The 21,716-nt window shown below is 44.9% G+C and overlaps 1 protein-coding gene across 4 annotated transcripts in view; it reads left to right on the top strand.

Annotated features, from left to right (window-relative positions):
- The first annotated feature begins 282 nt into the window (after nt 1-282).
- Nucleotides 283-21,716, top strand: part of DIS3L (DIS3 like exosome 3'-5' exoribonuclease) — a 31,689-nt gene continuing 10,255 nt past the window's right edge. The window contains exons 1-8 of one of the 4 annotated variants that reach the window (XM_053927711.2): nt 283-484; nt 1,870-2,023; nt 10,624-10,752; nt 12,508-12,643; nt 16,486-16,662; nt 17,878-17,956; nt 18,944-19,123; nt 21,104-21,273. In XM_053927711.2, the coding sequence (XP_053783686.1) occupies nt 1,905-2,023; nt 10,624-10,752; nt 12,508-12,643; nt 16,486-16,662; nt 17,878-17,956; nt 18,944-19,123; nt 21,104-21,273 (990 nt within the window). In that variant the 5' untranslated portion in view covers nt 283-484; nt 1,870-1,904. The other 3 variants (XM_053927707.2, XM_053927709.2, XM_053927710.2) reach the window with 3 other exon arrangements.

A 21,716-nucleotide genomic window follows, 5' to 3' on the forward strand; every position in this document is an offset into this window, starting at 1 on the left:
TTAATAAGGCTGCTCCGTTCCCATAGGGGCCTGGGGGTAGAAACAAAGTATAACAATCGTTTTTAGTTGCACTAAATCTCTCTTCACAGGACTTTAAGCTAGGTTCCCTATACTACCTTATCTCTCCTAAATCTTTCGCCTGCCCCCACCCACAACCTCCCTGCCCAGAGGCTATGGTGGGGAGGGGGACGCAGAGGCCGGTGGGAGAAGCGGGCCGGACCAAAGCACCCCGCCCGCAGGCCGCCTACAGCCCTCGACCCCGGGGGCCGGGCCAGCCGGGAACCCGGCGCAGACCAGGCCCCGGCCCAGAGGGCGGGCCCGAAGCCCCGGGCTCGCCTCCGCCCCGTGCCGCGCCGCGCCCACCGCTTCCCCGCCGCTCGCTCGGGGCAAACTCGCGCGCCCGGAGCCCCGTCCGGGGAGCGCCGCCACCATGCTGCAGAAGCTGGAGAAGGTGCTGCTCCTGAGGACCTTCCGGGGCCGGACGGTGCGCATCGTGCGGGAGCATTACGTGCGGCCCAGCGTGCCCTGCAACAGCCCGCTGTGCCCGCAGCCCGCCACCTGCCGCAACGGTCAGGCTCAGGGTCAGGGTCAGGGCCCGCGCGGGGGCGAGGGCGGCCGGGGCGCGACCGCGGGGCCGAGGCCGAGGGCGGGGAAGCGGGAGTCGTGCGCCCGTGGAGGCGGAAGGACACGACCAGAGGCGGAGCGCGAGGCCGGGACGCGCCAGTCGCAGTTCGCTCGGCCTGCAGCCGCGCCCTGGCTTCACCTCCGGCCCTGGAACGAGGGCGGCGGCCCCAGAGGGTGCTCTGCTTCTGGGGCTCTCCGCACAGGACACCCGGACTGCTGCGCCCCCTGAAATGGAAGGGCCCGGAGACGGTTGCCTCCACAGCCCAGGAGCCCGTTGACTTGGGCTTTCCGTGGGGCCTGGTCGCAGGGACCTGCCCCTTCCTGTCCGCCAGGGTCGCCTCTGGTGCAATGGGGGAAGTCGTGAGCGCTCGGCCCTTCCGTGGCTGGCGGGACGCGAATCAGTGGCAGGAGCGCGGAAATCTGCTGCTGCTCATTTTACATTTCGTTGCTCCCTACCAGGTCTCTGACCTGCCAGCACCGATGCCTCTGGCCTTTATCCAGTGGAGAGCCCTCCACTGCTGGGCTGGTGAATTGTCTGGACCCTCCTTGTCCTGGAATGCCGTGGGGGAAGTTGGATTTGGCCTGGTGTGCACTAGATCTTCCTGCACTTGGTTTCTAGGCTGCAAGGGAGGCCCACTGAACGCAGAAGCCTACGGGCTCTCTTACCTCCCGTGGGAGATGAGCCTGCTGGGCCTTCTCAGTGAATACAGGATTCGGGATCCCTAGCTTGGTGAAGGATCGATGGTTGAGGTGAACATTTCAGTTAGCTCCCTGACATGGTCCGGGTGGAAACCCTGCCACTGCCCTTGCTTGCACTCAGCATCTTTTCTGGCTCTTGGCGACTGCTGCTCGTGTTCACAAACTTGAGATAGAACCTACTTGAATTGCTGGACAGAAACAAGTGGCTGACATATTTTTCGAGTGCCTCATTTGAATGTGAGCTGCTCATGAGTTAACACAAATATTCAGGTTGTGCTGAAGATGTGCTTTTACAAACTCCGTCCCCTCCTGATCCCCTGGCGACACCGTAAACCACACTGAGCGTTTATTTATCACAGCTTCAGAAAAATGAACGTGCTGAATTTACCCGAACTTTGGGCCCCTACCCAGGCCCATTTGTCTGGTCGTTTAAAAACTGCAGGGCGTAGGTAAGGCTGGAAGTTATTTCGGACATGAGGGCACCAGTAATAATAATCCAGGTTTGCAAGTGTTGTCTAATCCCTTACATTTTGAACTGTGCTTCAGACGGGAAACTCTTGTCTGGTGATGTGACTCATTACATGACCCCAGATTGGAAAGTCGTTCAAGATTACCTCGAGATCCTGGAGTTGCCGGAATTGAAGGGAATTCTTTTCATGCAAACAGCTTGTCAAGCTGTGCAGCATCAAAGAGGCCGGAGGTATCTGTTTTTGCATTACTTAAAACATTTTATATTTCCGCTTCAACATCTGTCCAAAAGATCTGACTGTAGATCACGAAGCCGCAGTGTCCAGTATGTGGGCATTTAAGATACTTGGCTTTTCGTTTGCATTTTATAACAGTTATTGGTTATTACTTGTTGATAATGCATATTAACTAATCTTATTTATAGATATATTGTTTCAGAAGCCTACTTTTTGTTCCCCTGAGAAAAAAGTACTTAGTTTTACATTTCAGACTCCTTTATTGTGGATACAAATTGTATTTGTAGTGATTTATTCAATGAAACCAGAAATAACTTGTTTTATTTTTAGGTTACTAGTATAACTACCAACCATAGTAATTGTATTTGCTAAACAAAGGATTTTTGATTGAAATCAGTCTAAAATGCTTGCCGTGTACCTTTTAAACAAATACTCTAAGAATTGGTTTTGTTTCATTTAACGTTGGGAAAAGATTTATGATTTGAACCTGAAGACTCATGCTGTCTGGAAACAGCATACAGTGTTACAATTATATATCCAAACTCTTAACACCCCGAGTCATTTAAACAGCAGAAACTGCATTTATTCTTTTTAAAATGTTGTAGTTTCTTCAGACATTGGTAGTAAAAGATGAAGTGTGTTTATTTGTATATGAAAATGACAAGTTGTCCTTATTATATGCTCAGTTCAAAAAAAATATGCACTAACTAGATTGTGTGCAGGTTTTCCAGATAGAATATTTTAACATGAGCTGGGTGTTGATTTTGTTCAGACAGAAAGATATAGATGTTTATACACATTCGTGTTTAAATGCTGCTCCAGGTGTCGTATTTCAGTTTCTGCTACTAAAATCAATTTGTTGTTATCATTCAGATTGCCAACACACTGCAGATCCTTTTCAACTTCTGTTTTCTAAAATATTTTTAATATTAAGGTTTGTTTTAAAAACCAATTGCTGGGTCATTCAAAAACAAAGAATTGGGATTTAAATGTCTTTTCCCCTGAACATTTCAAAAATAGTTAACTTGATGAAAAACTATTGGTTTTCCATCGCTTTACCATGTCTCTGAATATACTAAATGTGAAAACAAAAGATGAGGAGTTATGAAATAGGCTCATATGATAACATGCTAGTTTTTCCATTCAGTAAGCACTTTTTGAGCCTCCAGTTTCAGGCCTTCTGGAATAGTACAAAGTCTCAGTCCCTTTCCCAACACGCCTGTGTTGTCCGGTTGGGGTTGGACGCAAGAAGGCAATTGCAACGCACCTGAGACACATTTGAGTGAATTAAGTGTGGGCGGTGCAAAGTGCAGAGTAAATAGGGGGGTGGGGGATGGGGATTAGGCCACAAAATCCTCTGAAGGAAATAGATTTAAGACTGGTCTTAAATAAAGGAAGGATAATGAATATGATTGATGAGGAGGAAAAAGAGCCAGGAAAGGAATCAGCGAGTTTGGGACTTGGTGCTTTGTTTATGTGTTAAGCAAACCAGCTGGTATGTTGAGGTTGAAACAGCTACATGACCAAAAGGACCTAAGCCCTAGAAAGTGCCCTTTTGAAAGCTTACTTTAGAATTCATGATAGCTGTTGAGTATATAACATCTAGGAGTTTGCTTTATTAATTTGGCATTCATAAGTGTTAAGTGGAAGTCATGTGACTTTTTATATTTAACCAAATGTGGTGTAGCAGAAGCTTTGTGGTGTTCTGCTTCGTTTAATGTTGGGAAACATTTTGTTTTGATTTTGGAGTTCTTCCTTGGAGATTTTTGAGAGATACTATTAAATAATTCATTCTGTTTGATATGCTTTTAGGAACATGATTGCTTAGGAAAGCTTTGTCAGTTAAAAATACCTGCTCTGGTCTAGTGTCTGGTTTAAGGATGCCTTGCTTTCCTCTTTTGACCCCCTTTCTGAATTCCTTCGATATAGCTTCTGATTCTCAATAGTTCATGCTTCAGTTCCGCAACATGTAATATGAGCTAGGGATCATAGAATATTATAGTCGGAGAGGATTTAAGATGATCTCACTCCCCACTCAATACATCAGTGTTACTCAACATGAGTAATGCCATTTCACTGACTTTGTTTCTAAAAGAAGATGTTTCTCATGGACACACAGCATTCATTTAAATTATTTTGTTGTATTATTATTTAAATATGTTGAACATATATCTATGTGTAAGTCTTCATGCTTAAATATTTAATACAACACTAAGACCAGATTGGACCTTCCGGTTAAATAAACAAAACTGTAAAATCTGAAAACTGCAAATGTGACAGATGACATTGTGTCACTGAAGTGAAATTGCCAGAATTGGGTTTAACAACAGAAAGACATAGCTCTAATCTGCTTTTGTATTTAATATGATTTTGGTTTTTTATTTCAATGACATTAATGCCACTATTTCAATGGCCTGTTCTCATAAGTATATTGTACAAAACAGCCCTGGCTGGTGTGGCTCAGTGGATTGAGTACCAGCCTGCGAACCAAAGGGTTGCCTGTTCGATTCCCAGTCAGGGCACACGCCTGAATGGCGGGCCAGGTCCCCAGTACGGAGCTCACAGGAGCCAGCCACACATTGATATTTATCTCCCTCTTTTTCTCCCTCCTTTCCCCCTCTCTAAAAATAAATAACATCTTTTAAAAAGTTTTTAAAAAGTATATTGTACAAAACGGTATGAAGAAGTTAAGGTTTTGATTCAGGGTACTCACACATTCTGCCATTTAACATTCCTCAAATGCTGATTTAACGAGGGGTCTCTTGATAACTCTGTAAGGCTGTCTTGTTGGCCACATTCATTTATTCGGGTGGCTTCCTGTTGTTGTTGTTTATTGAATTCATCCGATGACATTGGTTGATGAAATTATATAGGTTTCAGGGGCACAACCTTTGTGTGTGTGTGAACACCACCTCCTTCCACCTGCTGTACTTTTTCTTTTCTTTTCTCTCCTCTTTTTTTTTTGGTATTAAGAACTGTATTATTTTACTCATTGATTTATTATTGAATTTACTGGGTGGACATTAGTTAATACAATTATATAGGCTTCAGGTGTACAATTCTATAACACCATCTGAATGTTGTCTTGTGTGTTCACCACCCCAAATCAAGTCTCCTTCCATCACCATTTATCCCTGTTTTCCCCTCTCCTAGCTCCCCCCACCTCCCACGTGTTCATTGTTTTATTCAACAAATATTTGCTGAGAGACTGTATGTTCTAGAAACTGTGCTGGCACTGAGGAGACAGTAGTGAACAAAAGCAGACAGGGTCATGAGGGGGAAAGGGGCGGTAATCAGGTAACCACACAAACAGATGGAGAACTGCAGCTGGGACAAATGCGCTGAGGGACAGGTACCAGGCTCCAGGAGAGCCCAAACCACTCGGGGAGACGGGAAAGTCCTTCCTGAGTGCCATGCCTCTGCTGAGCTCTCAGGGATGAGTAGGTATAAACCGGGAGAAAGGAGGAAATCTTTCCAGGTGAGGAAACTGCTGTGCAAGGTCATAGGGAAGGGAGCGCTGCCCAGGGAACTGAACAGGCCCTGGATTGGATGGTGGACTTCGTGGCTGCAGTGCAGGTTCTTACGCAGGGTGGGATGGCGTGATCAGATTGCTGTTTTGAAAAGATTACAGGGCTGGTGGAGCAAAAGCATGGAGTAAAGAAGACAGGATGCTATTGCTTTAGTGCAGATGAGAGATGCTGGTACCTTAGAGATGGAGAGAAATAGACATTTCCCAAAGCTATTTAGTAGTAAAAACTATAGAACTTCCCAAGTACGTGACCAAGAGAATTAAAAACATGTCCACACAAACACTTGTACAGCTCTATGTACAATAGCCAAAAAATGGAAACAACCCAAATGTCCATCAGCTGATGAACGGTTACCCAAAACGTGGTTTATCCATGCAAGGAAATATTATTCAGCCGTAAAAAGGGATAAAGTACTGATACTTGTTACAACGTAGATGAACCTTGAAAATATTATGCTGAGTGAAAGAAGCCAACCACACAGAAAAATCACATAGTGTCTGATTCCATTTATATAAAATGCCCAGAGTAGGTAAATCCGAGACAGAGAGGTAGATGGTTTAGGTGGCCAGGGGCTGGGTGTCAGGGAAATGGAGAAGCCCTGCTTAATGAGCATGAATCTTTTGGGGCTGATGAAACCTTCTGGAATTAAATAGTGGGGGTGGTTGCACAGCTCTGTGACTGTACTGAAAACCACTGAATTGTGCATTTAAAAGGGTGAATTTTATGGTATGTGAATTATATCTCAATAAAGCTGTTTCTTTTTAAAAAAAAAAACAAAAAACCTTTAGAACTTAGTACGGGTTTAGATAAGTGAGGTGAGGGAGAAGGTGGTGTCAAGGATAACCCTGGGGAGAGAGGAGGCAGCAGAGGAGGTCCAAGGGGGAGGGGTAGCTAAAGCTCCTGCGTTTAAAGTGTCTGAGGCTTCCAACGGGGCAGGCACCTCCCCGAATGGCACTGCAGTTAAAAGGCAGTCATTCAGCTCCTCCAAAATACTGTTAGAGGTGTTTTAAGATATCACCTAATACAAGTGGAGACATAAAGTCCTTGTAGAAAACTCAAGGACCTCTGAAAGTAAGTCTACGAGACCCTGCCAGGGTTCTGGGAAGACTGGTTGAAGAAACGCAACATTGAGTGCAAAGCTCACTTCCCCACTGGTTGTGGGGCCCACTTCTAATCCCCAGGGAGTGTAATCAGCAGGCGAAAGGGGTGTTGCCTCTGTGAGACCGCCACTGGAAAAAAAAAATCAATCTAAAGAAGGTAAGTTCAGCCCTGGCCGGATAAGCTGAGCTGATTAAAACATCATCCCAGTATGCTAGGTTTGTGGGCTCAACCCCGGTCAGGGCACATACAAGAAGCAACCAAGAAATGCATAAATAAGTGGAACAACAAATAGATGTTTTTCTCTCTCTCTTATGCCCTTCCCCTCCCTTCCTCTCTCTCAAATCAATAAATTAATTTTTAAGAGCTCAGTAACATTTTTATTGTATTTTTTCCATCACCATTTAGTCCCCTTTTATCTCCCTTACCCCCACAATCACCACACTGTTGTCCATGTCCTTGAGTCCTTTTTCCTTTTTGCTCAATCCTTTCACCCCCTTAGCTGAATAAATTATTTTTTCAAAGAATTTTTTTTTAAAGGTGAGTTCAGCTGTCCCTCTAAGAAATTGTCTGGAATGTTTTCATAATAGAGATTTGGAAAACAATTAAGCCACTCCAGGGAACCTAGGGACTTCCTGTAAGACTGGAATTTTTAAAACTTAAGATAATTTTATTGCACTTGACTCTCTGAAACTAGTATTCTCCTATCATTCAGGCACTGTGATGTCCTTCACTGGCTCCATGCATGGTACTCAACAGCATCATGTGCACCGCCGTCCCTGAGTAACAAAAAATGTGACTGGACGGTATGTGTGCACTATTAAATTAGAGCCATAAGCCCGCTTTCCTGTAAGAAAACCCAAATGTCACACTCAGAGTGATTCTGTTTCTTTCCTGCTTTCCCCATCAGTATTCTTGTGCCATTCGTTCATTTATTTTATCCAGCTGATGCATAGCTGACAAATGGAAGCACGCACTAAAAAGCTAAGGAAATATATGGGAATGAAACTTAAAATGAGAAAATTCTTTTTAAGCAATATATTTTTCCAAACACTAGAAAGAATTGCTGTTACTCTCCTGTGGTGCTACCCCCAGGTCTGAAGTGCAGGTGTGACGAATGCGGTGCTGTGTACGAAGTCCAATGAACTGAAAATGTCAGCTTCTCCTGAGAAATGCCTGATATTGGGCTGTCTGCTGTCACAAAGAGTTGTGAGTTCATTGATTCATTTGGAAAATATTTATTGAGCACCTACTATGGGCTAAGCACTGAAGATACAAAGGTGAAGCATACTGTCTGCTGACTTGAGCATCTTGTCCCCTCTCTCCTCCCTCGGGCCCTTTGGCTGGCTGGCTCTCCTTGTCCGGTGGGACTCGAGTGCTGCCTCCTCCCAGATACTTTCCCCATCACTCTCACCCTGAGCTCTTCCTCTCACCGCACTTACCCCACTGAAATGGGTGGTTCTGTGTTTTTGTTTTGTTTTGTTTTACCAAATAGCATAGCTATTTTTTATAATTGTGGTAAAATATATGTATATAATATAAAATTTACCATTTTAAAGTGTACAGTTCAGTGACGTTGAGTGCATTCACATTGTTATACAACCAGTCTCCAGAACTTATTTCATCTTCCCAAACTGAAACTCTACCCCCATTGAACACTAACTTCCCATTCCCCCGCCCCGTCTCCCGGCAGCCGCCATTCTCCTTTCTGTCTCTGTGTGTCTGAGTGCTCCAGGAAACACAGCCCCTTTGTGGCTGGCTCGTTTCCCTCAGCATCATGTCTTCCAGCTCCATCCATGCCGTAGCATGTACCAGAACTTCCTTTTTAAGGCTGAATGATATCCCGTGGTACATATATATCACGTTCTGTTTTTCCATTTGTCTGTTGATGGACACTTAGGTTGTCTACCTTGTGGCTCTGTGAATAGTACTGCTCTGAACAGGGTTTACTAATGTCTTTTCGAAACCCCACTTTCAGTTCTTTGGGGTCTACACTTGGGAGTGGATTGCTGGGTCACATGGTAGTTCTGGCTCTGGTTTTGATATTTTTTGAGGAGCGGGTGGTTCTGGTGTGTTTGCCATGAGCAGGGTTGCTGTGCACAGATGAAGGGCAGCGTGGGGTGTCTGGGCGGGGGCCCCTGAGGCCTTCCGTGGAGCAAAAGACCTGGCACATGGAATGCAGCAAAGATCTGCGGCATGAAGGACGTTTAGTAAGGGGGACAATTTGTAAACACATAATTGCACTGAGCTCAGGTGCTTTCTTAGGGGTGTATAAAATGTGATGGTAGATAAATAGAGCAAAAACTGTGGAAGATAAGATCAGGGAAAATGGACAATACGTTTTCGGTATTTTCTCTAAAATAATAAAGTACAGATTTTTAAAATGTTTTATTTATTTATTTTTAGAGAGAGGGGAAGGGAGGGAGAAAGAGAGGGATGGAAACATTGATGTGTGAGAGACATGGATCGCCTGCCTCTCGCGCGCCCCCAGCTGGGAGCCTGGCCCGCAACCCAGGCAGGTGCCCCCACTGGGAATCAAATCTGCGAACTTTGGGTTTGCAGGCTGGGACTCGATCCACTGAGCCACACCAGCAGGGACATAAATCACAGATGTTTATGAAGCCTCTTCTAAAATATTTCTTATAGCTTAACAAGTAAGTGCTCATTTAAAAAAGTGCATGCATGACAGAAATGTGTGGAGCAGAAAGCCTTTGCCTCACCATTCCGCGGGACGATCGCTGCTCACAGGTCCGGCAGGCTCTGCCGTGCGTACTCTAAGAGGTTTTAAGGATAAGTTTGGTATCTTCGTGGACATGGGAAAATTACTGATCTAACATGTTCTGGGCATGTTGGTGTAGGGCAGCTTTCGTTTGCACAAGTGGAATTCTGCCATTTCGGAAAGCTGCCACTCACCGAAATTATAATGAATCCCTTTGTTTATTAGGAAAATGTTATAAGTTGTATTAATTGATGATTCTTTTTAAGATGGCTTAGATTTAGAATTATTAAGAAAATAAGATCACTGTTTCTTGTTTTCTAATGAAGTGTTGAAACCACACAAATAATGGTGGTAGCATTTATTTGGAGAATTCTGCCTTTGCTTTAATGAAAAGATAAATTTTTTAAAAATCCATAATGGCAGGCTGGTGGTAGGAATGGAAGGGCACAGATTTCACTATATTAAATGCCGGTCATCTACCTTGGATAATTTATATGTTAATTTAATATCTGATTTAGTATCAATCGACTTTTAAATAAACATTGACTTCCTATGAAATAACTGTGAGTATTCTGTAGTTCATATTACAACACCTCAACCATTGAAAGCACTGTCTTAGAAACTGACCCATGCAAGACTTCATTTGATCTGTGGCTTTGGCTAACATTGGAGGGATTTCCTGGTGGGAAACCTTAAAACTCTGTTAGTTCTCCCACGGATGAAGCTTACCTCATTCATGTAAATGAGGTGGCTGCATAAATAAAATTTATAGATAAGTCCCCAAACTGAGTTACCCTGCATGTCCTTTTCTAGGGCTGCCAGTGAAAAGTAAAATGTACTGATGCGTAATGCCGTTTATAGAACAACGTGAGGTGCAAAAAGGAAGTACTAAAGCCTGCTTGCCTCTGCGTCTTCTGCGAGCCTTTGAAGTGGGGACTCCGTGGGGCAGTGTCGTACGGTTGCCTCATGAATGGCAGAAGTCTCAGAAGGGGCAAGGGGTGTAGAGGGGCTGGATTGGTCCACAAGTGAATTAATGGGGCCCTGCCCCAGTATGTTCTAGCAGACAAAATTGAGAAACAGCTGCCCAATGATACTGCGCCCACTAAGACCCATATTAAATCAATGTTTCTCAGGTTTTCGATAAGTAATCTTTTTTTCTATCCAATACCTCATCTTTTTTGATCGTTAGCAACAGCTGGTAGTGATGAGTACCGTTTATGTTAGATTAATTTTCCCGTCCGTGTCACAGACAGTATCATAAACTGCGAAACCTCCTGAAGGATGCGCGCCATGATTGCGTTCTCTTTGCTAATGAATTCCTGCAGTCCTGCTACCTCCCTCGGGACAGAGGAGAGCCCGTGGAGAAGTGGCAGACCAGGTACGTACTCAGTTGCTGTGAGCGTCCCGTGCTGTCTTCTGTAATTTCTTTGTCGTTGGTATTTGGCAGTTGGTCTACGCGGTATGCTAAAATCAACAATTATTTCTGGAACCATGATTAATGCTGAAATGCTTAATGTGTTGATATTTTAGGTACATCATTTGATAACATCAATTGATGTATTTTAGAAATTATAATTAGGGAGGTATAGTCCCCAGACCCTCCCAGCCAGCAAGATCGTTCCAGTGATCCAGAAGTCATAACTTTAATGTTTGTGTGTGTGTGTGTGTGTGTGTGTTTGGGTGTGTTTGGGGCGGGCGGACGGTCTTACCTTTAACCTAAGATTTCAGTTTTTCTGGTATAGCTCTAATATCCAAACTAGTCTCATTAAACTTAAGCTGGTTAGTTCTGGTAGCACTGTTTTAGCAAGAGCAGTGTTGTAGCATAGATCCTTCTGAAAGCAGAGCCTGAAGCAAGAACTTGTGGGTTGTTTACTTCTGAGGCAGTTCCCATGAGCAGGAGCGAGAGAGTCGGGGAGTGAGACAGAGGAGGGAAGGCAGTAAAGGGTGAGTAGCTGCTGCTGTGGGGACTGGGGCTCAGTCCTGCTGGGACCTTCCACGACGACGAGGCTGTGCAGGGTGTGCCTAAGAAGTCACCTCGAAGGGCAGAGGCTAGGGCTTCTAGTGAGTGCTCCCTTTAGCTGGGGATCATTTCCCCAGAGTAAATCCATTCATTTGGCTCTTGAGGGGGGTGTGGAACTGCCCACCCAACTACAGCTAGAGTCAGGTGGGCCTACGGCACAGGTTCTCTTCTGTAGAGAGCAAAAGAAACCTTAAACTTTAAAATGTCTCATCTATACCAAACATTCAAATCATCTTTTTCCTTATAATTCTTTATCTGTATAGCCATGAAAAATTAAAAATCTCTAAAGCAAAATGAGCATTGAGATATAAAGTGTCCTCAATATAATGCCCAGGTTCCTACAAGGTTCAGTACCAGAAAGGGAAAAAAAGCAAATGTTTCTCAAGGTTAGGTTTTTGTGAGGACTTCGAATGGTCACACTTCTAATTCCACAGTCTCACACATCCGTATAGTGTTGGTAATCAGTATATGTTGGCTGATTTTTTTTAAACTTCTAGAACTAAAGGAACCTTATGTAGTGTCTTAATTTGCAGAAAGGGAAACAAGTGCCCACAGAAATTAACTGTCCAGATTTACACACTTCACTGGAAACATCCAGTCTTGAACAAGCATCTCTAGACCTAGATTCTGTTGTTCGGTTCAGACTCTTTCCAGGAATATTTTCAGGCATTTCCTGTGGTTCCACATCATACCTTTTTGGATTATGATCTTCAGCTGCTTTCAGCCTAGTTATTCTCTTAGCCAAAAGCTTGTTTTTTATCTTGTACGCCTCACATCACTTGTTACCTGCGTGGCGCTGTGTCGTGCAGCCCTCCAAATAAAAAATGTCAACAGATGGCAGAGCCCTGTGGTTTCTAGGTTATATCAAGAAATGAAAGAGGTGGTGTCGGTGGTCGGATGTCTTAGGGAAAAAGAGGTATCAGCACTTTTTGAGCCATCTTTGTACCCAGCCTGGGGTGTATTTATAGCAGGTGTTCGGGAAGTAGTTGTTGAATGAATGAATGGTTCTCTGCATACACCAAAAGATAGCAGAGTAAAAGCCAGGTGTGAAGTTGTGAACAATGCCTTGTGTTTGTCTGCCTTGGGAGGCTCATGTGCCCTTTGCTTTTCTAGGAGCATATACAGCGCAGCCGTTTGGTACTACCACCACTGCCAGGAGAGGATGCCCATCGTTATGGTGACAGATGATGAAGAGGCGGCTCAGCAGTACGGAAGTGAGACAGGAGGAGTGTTTGTGATTTCCTTCAAGGTATTTCCAGCTGGGGTGTGTGTGTGTGTGTGTGTGCGTGTGTGCGTGTGTGCATGCGCGTGCGTTCATTTCCTAAGTAGTTCCCAGAGGGCTCTAGATCCCTCTGGCAATACAGAAAAGGAAATAAAGAATTAAGGAGGACTTCAAGAAGTTCCAAGTCTTCTCTGCTCCCCAGCTAATTAAGCTTGACTCTAGCAAATCTGGGCAAACCCCCTTGACTGTAAGGCCTGCAGCAGGGGTGCCAAACTCATTTTCACCGGGGGCCACATCAGCCTCGGGGTTGCCTTCTAAGGGCTGAATGTAATTTTAGGACTGTATGAATGTAACTGCTCCTTAACAGTTAAGCGAGAGCTCGGCGCTGCCACTGGGTAGAAACAAGGTGCAGGACTGGTTAAAGCAAGGTAGAGGGCCGGATTCAGCCCGAGGGCCTTGTGTGTGCCCCCTGTGACCTACAGTATCTGCGATATCAGCCCAACAAGCCCCTGTTGACAGTAAACTCATGTCTGTAGTTACAACAATAAAAGTATTAGTGATGATGATGGTGATAGGTTGAATCTAATAAAATTTCCAATATTCTGTTGTTTTTGACCTACAAAATGGCAATTTTACATGGTTCCACCTAATAGCAATAACCAACATAAATCTCTGCCATGCACTATTCTAAGTGTATTATTTCATTTAATTCTTGCAACAGCCTTATCAGGTAGGTGTTATCATCCCCATTTCATTGGTGAGGAAGGCAACCAAAGCACAGAAAGAGTAGGCAAGGGCACACAGGTACAAAGTGGTAGAACTGGGATCAGAACCCAGGCAGTCTGATTCCCAAGCTCTTAATTATCATGCTTTTATTGCTTCTTAAATTATTCTTCTGAATATACACAAAACACAGTTTTACAGGCCAGTCTTGTATCTCCGTAGTTCTTCACTATTCCCCAGTTGTGAGTGAATGCGTGCGGAAGTTGAGAGGAACAACGGGAAGGGGTGAGACGTGATGGTGTTTATGTGAAGGCTCTTGGATCAGCTTGGGAGGAGATCATAGATAGGAGCAGCATTATCAGTGACAGTTACTTGGGCTGTCTTAGCAAGACAGCTCTCCTATTTCTTTTATTAAAAATTTATTTTTAGAAGAAGCGAGGGAGAGAAACATCAACATCAGTCGGTTGCCTCTCACGTGCCCCCTACTGGGGACCTGGCCTACAACCCACACATGTGCCCTGACAGGGAATCGAACCAGCGACCTTTCGGTTCACAGGCTGGTGCTCAATCCACTGAGCCACGCCAGCCAGGGCAGTTCTCCTATTTCTTAGGTACCTTTTGGGAGAGTAGGATGAATATTAATCTTTTGATCGATGACTGGTCTCTTCTGTCTTCCCAGCTGGTCAGTCAAGTTCTAATGGTAGATACTTTTTTTTATTCAGAAACTAGAATGAGGCCCTCTGTTACCCCTGTCAGTTTACAGAAAGTCGAGTTGGATTTTGAATTGTAGATTCTATAAGCATTCCCAGGTGCATGTGTTGCTGAAGCTCTGCCAATAGCATTTTCTTGGCCCTGCTATAAAAAGTGTTGTGGCGTGCCAGAGAATTCCAGGGGCACTGGATATTAATGGCAGTGTCACTGATTTTCTCTGTGGCAATGCATCATGTCTTGTTCCCACAGAGGACAGTTGACTAAAATTACATTTTTCTACTTTTTGTGAAAATTACTTTTCTTTGTAGTTCAGTGGTATAGTACAGTTTTATGTTGTAGAGCATTTCCTAAGCAAACTGTGTGACCGAGGGCTTCATGGAGGTGAATGACAGCAGGAAAAGAGAGAGGCTGTGGCATTCAGAGGAGGGGGAAGAAAATCCCCACAGGATTTTCTGTGGAGACTGGAAGTCGAGGTGGGGAAGAGTCAAAGCAACGCATGCTCCGGGAGAGGTGCTTTGTCGTAGTAAAACTTCTTCTTGGCAACTCTTATAAATTCAAGCCTCGGATAAAATTATTGGGGAATTTTCTGCCAAAAAAAGTCCTTGATTTAGTATTATATACATAAAGGCCTTAATTTATATAGTATTTGCTGACTTGGAGACTCTTAGATGTATTTATTTCATTTTATTCATTTTATATTGTTTAAAGCCTGGTGCTTTTTAAAAAAAATCTCTTCTTGTAAACATTTCATGTATTAATTCGTGGTTGAGGGGTGACATTTTTACCAGTACTGTGTCTGTGGTGTTTTAGCTCTCAGTCTGCCTGTTCAGTGAATGTGTGAAGCTGTGCTGTGGCTTATGCAGCACTATCGCGTAAGCAAGCCTTTCTTTCAATTGGTGCTGCAACAGACCTCTGTATATTTACTTCTCACTGAGTTGCCTGTTTTGCTCCATACTAGTCACGTTCTTGTTTTAAGTGCCTTTCAATTTTAACAGTTCCCTTTACAGTGCTGTTTACTGAAGTTGTTTGTTGAATAAAAATGCGTAAATTTAAACACACACACACACACACACACACACACACCCCACCCCGCCCATGCAGACAACTTGTGCCAAGGCTCCCACACCTCCTGTTGGCCTTCCGGACCTCCCTCACACTATTTTCTCAATTACGCTTCCACCTCCCGAGCTGAACCACAGGAGCAGCTGCCACTAATCGTCATACATAAGTATTTCCAGTTCTCCTCAGAAACAATCCAACACAGCTTTTACCAAACCTTTGGCATCTGAGGCTCATACTTGTGTGCAGCAGTTGCTTTTTGCCTTTGTGAATTCAGCAGAGACTAATTCTCGGTGCTGATAAGTGGTAAGGGGCCGCAGAATCGGGGTGCTGATGTTGGCAAAGGCAACTTCTGGGAGGACTAGGGGGAGAGAGGAAGCAGTTTGAACAGGACCCTGAGATGAGTGGCACAAGTGCTGGAGTCAACAACGAGGGTAATGAGTTGAGAAAAGAGAATGTGCTAGACTCCACCTTAGATTTAAAGTTGAGTTAAAATCACACCCAACTTTGGTTTTATTTAGTGAGAGTCAAACACCTGCGGGAGTGTTCTCTGACACAGGGTAGAAGTTACACTGCCAACCTCAGCACACCGTCCTCTGGTGGGTGGTCACCTTGGGGTTTGGTCCGGGCCTCATTTATGCCAGCATGTGCAATAACATTCCGTGACATTGGCAGGGACTCCGACCGCGTGTTTCGGAGTTATGTTTCATCCCAGGCCATCACACTAGTAGCAACACGGAGTGTGACTGACAGGAGGGGTGTTGCCACATGTGTGGGCGGTCACAGAAGACTCGGTCCTCTGGGAGTGTATGAAGTGGGGGAACCCTAATGCCCCAGAATGCTTCGCTCGTTTGACTTTCCCTGCTCTCTGCTCATTTGACATTGCCAGCAGATTAGGGGAAGGGAGACATCTCCTTATAATACACTATACTCCTTGCCATTTTTATGTGCTTAGGTCTTTTATAAATTTCAAACACTTCAGGGGGAAAAAATAAAAAGACAAGAACGTACACGTAGGAGCTTTTTCTTTTCATTCATTGTAGGCCATTATCTGCAGCAATGAGATACATAAAAAGATAGGCAGACTCTGTGTGTGTGTGTGGAGAGACAGAGAGAGATCTGGAAGTTTGGAGTCATCAGGAAGGTGGAAGTGTTCCATGGTAGGAACAGCCTCCTGAGGGTTCATTTGCCAAGACTTCTGGGATTGATAAGATGACAGAAAATGAACTGGTAGCATGACTTAGGAAGGTTCTGCTCGTTTGACACATCTCAGAACTGCGTGTCAGCAGTTCCTGTTTGGGATCTTTTATAACACCACCATAATGAAGACTTTTTCTCTCCTGACCACGTTTCTCTTGTACCTCTGTTGAATGCAGAATTACCTGGACAACTTTTGGCCTGATTTAAAAGCCGCCCACGAGCTTTGTGATTCCATCCTTCAGTCTCGACGGGAAAGAGAGAGTGAGAGTCAGGAGAGCCACAGGAAGGAGTACCCAGAACATCTCCCCCAGGAAGTGTTAGAGGCCGGCATTAAGTCTGGACGCTATATCCAGGTGAGGTGGTGAGCGTGGGCATCGGGACCACCCAGCGTGCTTTCTGCTCTTCTTTGCTCGCCTCCGGTCACAGGTGGCTAACTTCAAAGGCTGTAAACAAGATGGGTAGGAGTAAGCCAGCTCCGATGAGGTTTGAAGTGCTTTGGGAGTCAGTCTTCCTGTAGACGTGGCTGGCTGTTTGGGTCCGCTCTGTGATGTTCTTTATGGGCTTGCGTATTGAGCATCACATGAGTAGCCTTGGAAATGTCCTGGCACTGGGAAAGAGAATGTATTTTTGAATGAAGGTGTGGATGTTTGGCAAAACTGTAAAATTGGTGAAATTTGACTTCTTCATTCCTTTGCCATTTTCCCACCCTTTTCAAGGGCCCCTTCATGACTCCCCAGGACCCAGAACCCAGATACTACCAGGGTCTTGAGAAGAAATCATATAAAATTTTTCAGATTTTAAGTTTTACATGTACTTGTTTATGTGTGCATGTGTGTCTACGAGAACACTGTTTTATCGCATGCATAGATTTGTGTATCCATCACCACTCTCAAGATGCAGAACTGTTGTGTCTTGGATTTTACATTTTGAACAAGCCACTCAGATGGTTTTATGCGGGCAGACATCTGAGGACACTGCACTGAACTCCCTCCCTGAAGTGTGGGCATTTTAGACCAGTATACCTAGAGGGGCTACTGCTCCCAACTGGGAAGTAAAGTTCACAAAGTTCTTGGCAGAGAAGGTATTTTAAAGACCACTCACCACTCAGGTAAGATAGGTTCTGGCACTCCCAACACCTGCTACAGCTAAGAGTAGTTCGAAATGATGGTATGCTCTCTAGAGAAAAAAAACATTGGTGATGAATATAATTCCTAAACAAAGGGATCGCAGACTTTATAAGAATATTATGGGGCCCTAACTGGTGTGGCTCAGTGGACTAAGCACTGGCCTGTGAAACAAAGGGTCACTGGTTTGATTCCCAGTCAGGGCACATGCCTGGGTTGGGTGCCAGGTCCCCTGTGGGGGGCATGCGAGAGGCAACCACACATTGATGTTTCTCTCCATCTCTCTCTCCCTCACTTCCTCTCTATCTAAGAACAAATAAATAAAATCTTTATTAAAAAAAGAATATTGTGGCAATATTTTTATGTAGTTTTTAGAAACTGCAGCTTTTGGAGGTAAAGCAGGCAGCGAAGAAATTTTCACATTGATTTTCCGTATGATTTCAGGGAATTCTGAAAGTCAACAAACACAGAGCACAAATAGAAGCTTTCGTGCGACTTCAAGGAGCCAGCAGTAAAGATTCAGGTTCAGTATAGACCTTACATAAGTCTCCCTTCTACCTTTTCATTCTGACATCACACAATGAAGAAAACACAGTTGAAATTGTCACATCGTGCATGCGATGTCAGATGTCCCCACGTACACTGGGTGTGGGGCCCATGAGTTGTTTTTTTCCTAACTTTTTGTTGATAATTTCTGATTTTATGGTCATAAGCTTTAGAAATTATAATAGCTAATATTTTATTGGGTGGTTACTATATATCAGGTGCTTCTCTAAGCACTTAACATAGATGTTACTGTTTCCACCTTTTCTCCGTGAGGGATGCACGAGGCTACACGTGAGGAAACTACGGTCCAGAGAAGCGCAGTAACCTGCCCAAGACCCGCACCTGCCGAGGGCGGGGCTGGAACTGCACTGAGGCAGACCTGGCCCTGCGCCGCCTCGTGTGCCGCATCGCCTCGCCGCAATCCCCACAAAAGTAAAACAGTGGGAGAACTGTGTAAATACGTTGTAGGATACAGTGTACTTCCTGGTTCTGCAACGAGAAGGTGGAGACACACCATGATAGTCGAGGGAGCCGGGCTGGGTTGAAGGAGAATGAGAAGCTATGGCTTTCTTGAGGCTTCTGCCCATCAGAGTCATCCCTGTCGGTGCTGCAGTGTCCGCAGTTCATCAGCCCGCTGGCCACTCCCTGGCCGTGTGGCCCCTGCACGAGGGTGACAGATTTCCAGTGTGGGCTTCCATGGTCTTGTGCAGGGAAGTGTCACCTACCTTAAAGGATGATTGGGGGTGGCCCTTTATGAAGAGACATTATAAAGTATGACATGGTAGCCATATTTCTTCATTCCTAACCTGTGGAATAAAAGAAGCTTGACCTTTTTTTTGAAAGGAGGAAGGTTTTTCTTTGAAAGAAAGGTGGTGAGACCTCGGATATATTATGTTTGAGGTGCCTCACTGCTGTGGCATCCCCCTTGACTTTATGGGGTTTCTCTGGGCTGTCCCAAACACAGGTTTAGTCAGTGACATCCTAATCCACGGGATGAAGGCTCGAAACCGCTCGATTCATGGAGACGTGGTAGCTGTGGAACTGCTTCCCAAGACTGAATGGAAAGGGAGAACCACTGCCCTGTGTGAGAACGACAGTGATGACAAGGCCACAGGGGAGTCCCCAAGTGAGCCCATGCCCACAGGTGAGCCAGCCGGAAAGTCACGCAGTTAGCCATTTTTCTTGTGATATGTTTTTTTTCCTCTCCTCAACAATCCAGAAATATTGCCATTATTCATATATAATATCACTTTTTTCTACACTATCAGCTTCCCCCTCTGCGGGTTTATTTTATTCTCATCAGCACCCACATATGCTGTAATATCTCCCATCTTAAAGCAAAAACAGAACCCTCTTGGTCCCACATCCCCTGCAGCTACCACCCTTTTCTCTTCAGTTTATGGTGAGACTCCGTGAAACAGTTGACTCTGCATTCTCTCTGCTTCCTCTCTACTCATTTGCTCCCAAAGGCGCTACATTCAGGTGTGCCCCGCACCCCCAAAACAAAATGTTGACCTCTTGTCAAGATCACCAGCGGCCTCGTTGCCAGCAGTCCTTGTCATCTGTAACCTGTCAGCAGCTCTTGGCCCGGGAACCACTGCCTCCTTGTTGGCTTCTGGGTTCTTCCCCTCCCTACTGGTTGCTCCTCCTCAGTTCCTTTGCTGGTTCTTCTTGCACGACCCCAGCTCCTCTCTGGATCCCTTTTTTCCTGGGCACTCTCCCGAGGAGAGCTCATTCAGTCCTCGAGCTTTCTGTCTCCAGCCCAGGCCCCTTTGGCCTGTAATCTTGTCTGTTCAGCACCTCCCCCTGGATGTCTAGTGGGCATCTCAAACTTGCCATGCCTAATAACGAATTCCCAGTTTCCACCTCCAAACCTGCTTCTCCCCTAGTCTTCCCCATCTGCATAAATGGCAAGGTCATTCTTGGAGTTGGTCAACCCAAAGGCCCTGGAATCATCCTTGGATTTTCTTTCATACGTCAGCAAGTCCTGGCAGCCCTACCTGAATTCAGCCACTCCACACCACCACATCTCCCCTAATTCGGTCCAGTAGAGCCCCTTGGCGAGATTTCCCCAGCAGCCTCCTCACTGGTCTCCTGCTCCCACTCTTGCTCCCAGGTAGTCTTTTCTCCACATAGAAGCCACCGTGATTCTTTTAAAAGTCCAAGTCTTGCCACGTCTCTGCTCAAAACTTTCCAATGGCTGCTCCCTGTTTCTCTCAGAATAAAACCCGAAGTCCTTACTCTGGGCTGCAAGGCCCCACTAGCCTGGGCTGCCTTGTATCGCTGTCCTCTTCATCATCCCGCTCCTGCCACACTGACGCGCCTGTCCTTTCCACCACCCCAGACATCCTCACACCTCCTCTCCTCCCTTCAAGTCTGCTCAGATGTCACTTTGGTTTCAGATAGCTGCTACTTCCCCTCATTACTCTTGGTCACCTTGCCCTTACATCCCCCTCAGCAGTCATCACTGCCTCACGTGTATTTGTGTCGCTGTTTCCCACCCCCACGGACACCCAGACCAAACTCCAGGAAACCAAGGACTTTGTGTTGATACTGCTATAGCCCCCCACCTAGAACAGGGCCTGATTCCTAGGAGGGGCTCGATAAATGTTTGTGAAAAGGTAGCACTTTTAACTATTAAAGTTTGTTTTTTCAGTCAGTGATGATTAAAACTCGTATGTATCAAATTTAAGTGATTTGTATCCTTTTCTGTTTATCATGTTGGACCAAACGATTTTGGCTGACGGGAAAATGCAAGGAAAGTCGTAAAAATGCACAGTAGAGGGCATGGGTTAAAACAAGTGAAAATCATCAACTTTTCCCAACATCCCTAAACCAGAGGTCGATAAGGTAAGGTCAAAAGAGAAAGTGGGACTAATGGATTCTAAATGTCACATCAGGCCCCTCAGAAGAAAGGGCATACTGACAATGTCATTAACATTTTTTTAAAGCCATCTTAATAACAAAATGCTAGGAAGGCAAATGTTTATGCATCTCTCAGTTTGTGTGGATGTGCTTGAAAAAAGTGTTTCCTGCTTTCTTCCTTACTGCTGAACGGGTCAGAGTCCAGGTAGGTGGCACCTCACCACTTAAGGTTTTATTTATTTCTGCTTTTTCCCCAAAGGTAGAGTGGTGGGCATCCTTCAGAAGAACTGGCGGGATTACGTGGTGACATTTCCATCCAGAGAAGAGGTCCAGTCTCAGGGCAAAAATGCTCAGAAAATCCTAGTCACACCCTGGGATTACAGAATTCCCAAAATCCGAATCAGCACTCAGCAAGCAGAAGCCCTCCAGGTAGCTGACATTGCGGCCCTGCTGTTTCCTCCTGTCTTTGCCAGCTTGTAAGCAGTACCAGAGACATTGTTAATTCCTTTGCATAAGAAGGGATAAATTATGGATGGCATCTGGCATTCGAGATCCTGTTTTTTAAAAATTCTAAATATATAGAACCATCTATTAAGTAGTCCTTGGTTAATAAATGAAGGCCAGAGAGAAACTGTCCTAGAAAGAGCTGTGTAAGACAACTAGAGAGAATATACATTATCCAGCTGTCCAACACAGAAACTTTGAATAGATACACTGTGCCAACACTAACAAGCTTTCTTCCAGCAAGCGATACAGAAATACGATCCCTCTGCTCTATAGAGATGATATAGTGGTACTTCACAGAATCGATTATCCATAAAGGAATGTAGCACCAGGGAGAAGACACAAACAAGAAAGTTAGAAATTAACCT

This window comes from Desmodus rotundus, chromosome 7 (genome assembly GCF_022682495.2).
Source record: "Desmodus rotundus isolate HL8 chromosome 7, HLdesRot8A.1, whole genome shotgun sequence".
NCBI classification, from domain to species: Eukaryota; Metazoa; Chordata; class Mammalia; order Chiroptera; family Phyllostomidae; genus Desmodus; species Desmodus rotundus.